Source organism: Silene latifolia, chromosome 11, assembly GCF_048544455.1.
Source record: "Silene latifolia isolate original U9 population chromosome 11, ASM4854445v1, whole genome shotgun sequence".
NCBI classification, from domain to species: Eukaryota; Viridiplantae; Streptophyta; class Magnoliopsida; order Caryophyllales; family Caryophyllaceae; genus Silene; species Silene latifolia.
In genome coordinates, this window is record NC_133536.1 from 185,995,489 (window position 1) to 185,996,902 (window position 1,414).

Here is a 1,414-nt window from a genome sequence, read left to right on the forward strand (position 1 = left end):
CAAAGTTTACCGGCTGAGTAAAGCTCTTTACGGGCTCAAGCAAGCACCACGTGCTTGGTATAGCAAGATTGACACATTCTTCCGCTCAAGTGGATTCACAAGAAGTGAAAATGAACCTACTCTTTATTTGAAGAAGCAAGGCAATGGAGATTTTTTGGTTGTGTGTCTCTATGTGGACGATATGATATATATGGGTTCATCTCAATCTATTGTTGATGAGTTCAAGAATACTATGATGAGTCGGTTTGAGATGACAGATTTGGGGTTTCTTGCAGTATTTTTTGGGACTTGAAGTAAAGCAAGGGGAAGATGGTATTTTTGTGTGTCAAGAAAAATATGCTTCTGATCTATTTAAGAAATTTCACATGACTAACTGTGAAATAGCAGCAACACCCATGAATGTGAACGAAAAATTGCAGCGAGATGATGGCACCGGGCATGCTAATGGCAAGTTACATATGAGTCTTGTTGGAGGATTAAATTATCTCACACACACTAGGCCGGATATCGCTTTTCCAGTTAGTGTTGTGTCTAGATATATGCATAATCCAACAAAGCAACACCTTGGTGCAGCCAAAAGAATACTTCGTTATGTCGCTGGAACGATGAGGTATGGAGTTTGGTATACAAGAGTAGCAGAACCTAAACTTGTTGGGTTCACAGATAGTGATTATGCTGGATGTCTGGATGATCGAAAGAGTACATCCGACAATGTCTTTAGCCTTGGTTCTGGGGCTGTGACATGGAGTTCAAAGAAGCAAGAGACGATCGCCTTGTCTTCCTCTGAAGCCGCGTATGTAGCATCAAGTTCTGCAGTAAGGCAAGCACTATGGCTCAAAAAATTACTTGGTGATTTTCTCGTCAAGCATGACAAAGCTACTATACTTTACTGTGATAATCAGTCAGCAATCGCAATAGCGAAGAATCAAGCATTTCACGGTCGGACTAAGCACATAGATGTGCAGCATCATTTTATTCGCAAGATAAAGGCTGATGGTAAAGTCATTCTGAAATTTTGCGTCACAAACGACCAAGTTGCAGATGTCTTTCCAAGCATCAGTTCTTTGTGTCTAAGTTAGGAGTCAGTGAGTTTGAATCAAGGGGGAGTGTTGAGAATTGATTCAAATTCTTGACTATTAATGATTTCTTCAGTTACAATAAAGTGTTTATTATGGGTCCTTTATTATGGAGTTTATGGAGTCATTATTGGGTGACATTCCAAATTCCTAGTTGAGTCAGTTATAGTTTTTGGGGTCCTATAAATTTCATGATTGTATCTCAGTTTCTATGAGTGAGTGAATAAAAGCTTTCCCCAAAATATATTCTTCTCTGTATTCTATCTTACGCAGCCTGTACACTCCCGTCTCCGTTTGTTACTCTCGTGGGGCTCAAGAAGCGAACTTTCGTCTTAATT

General features: G+C 39.7%; 1 protein-coding gene across 1 annotated transcript; it reads left to right on the forward strand.

The window, feature by feature from the left end:
• The first annotated feature begins 365 nt into the window (after positions 1–365).
• LOC141614486 (secreted RxLR effector protein 161-like) lies at positions 366–1,079 on the forward strand. The gene has a single exon (XM_074433232.1). The coding sequence runs from the start codon at positions 366–368 to the stop codon at positions 1,077–1,079; it is 714 nt and encodes a 237-aa protein (XP_074289333.1).
• The last annotated feature ends 335 nt before the right edge of the window (positions 1,080–1,414 follow it).

Coding starts and splice junctions, on each gene's coding strand:
- LOC141614486 (XM_074433232.1), top strand. CDS start 366: ATGACTAACTGTGAAATAGCAGCAACACCCATGAATGTGAACGAAAAA.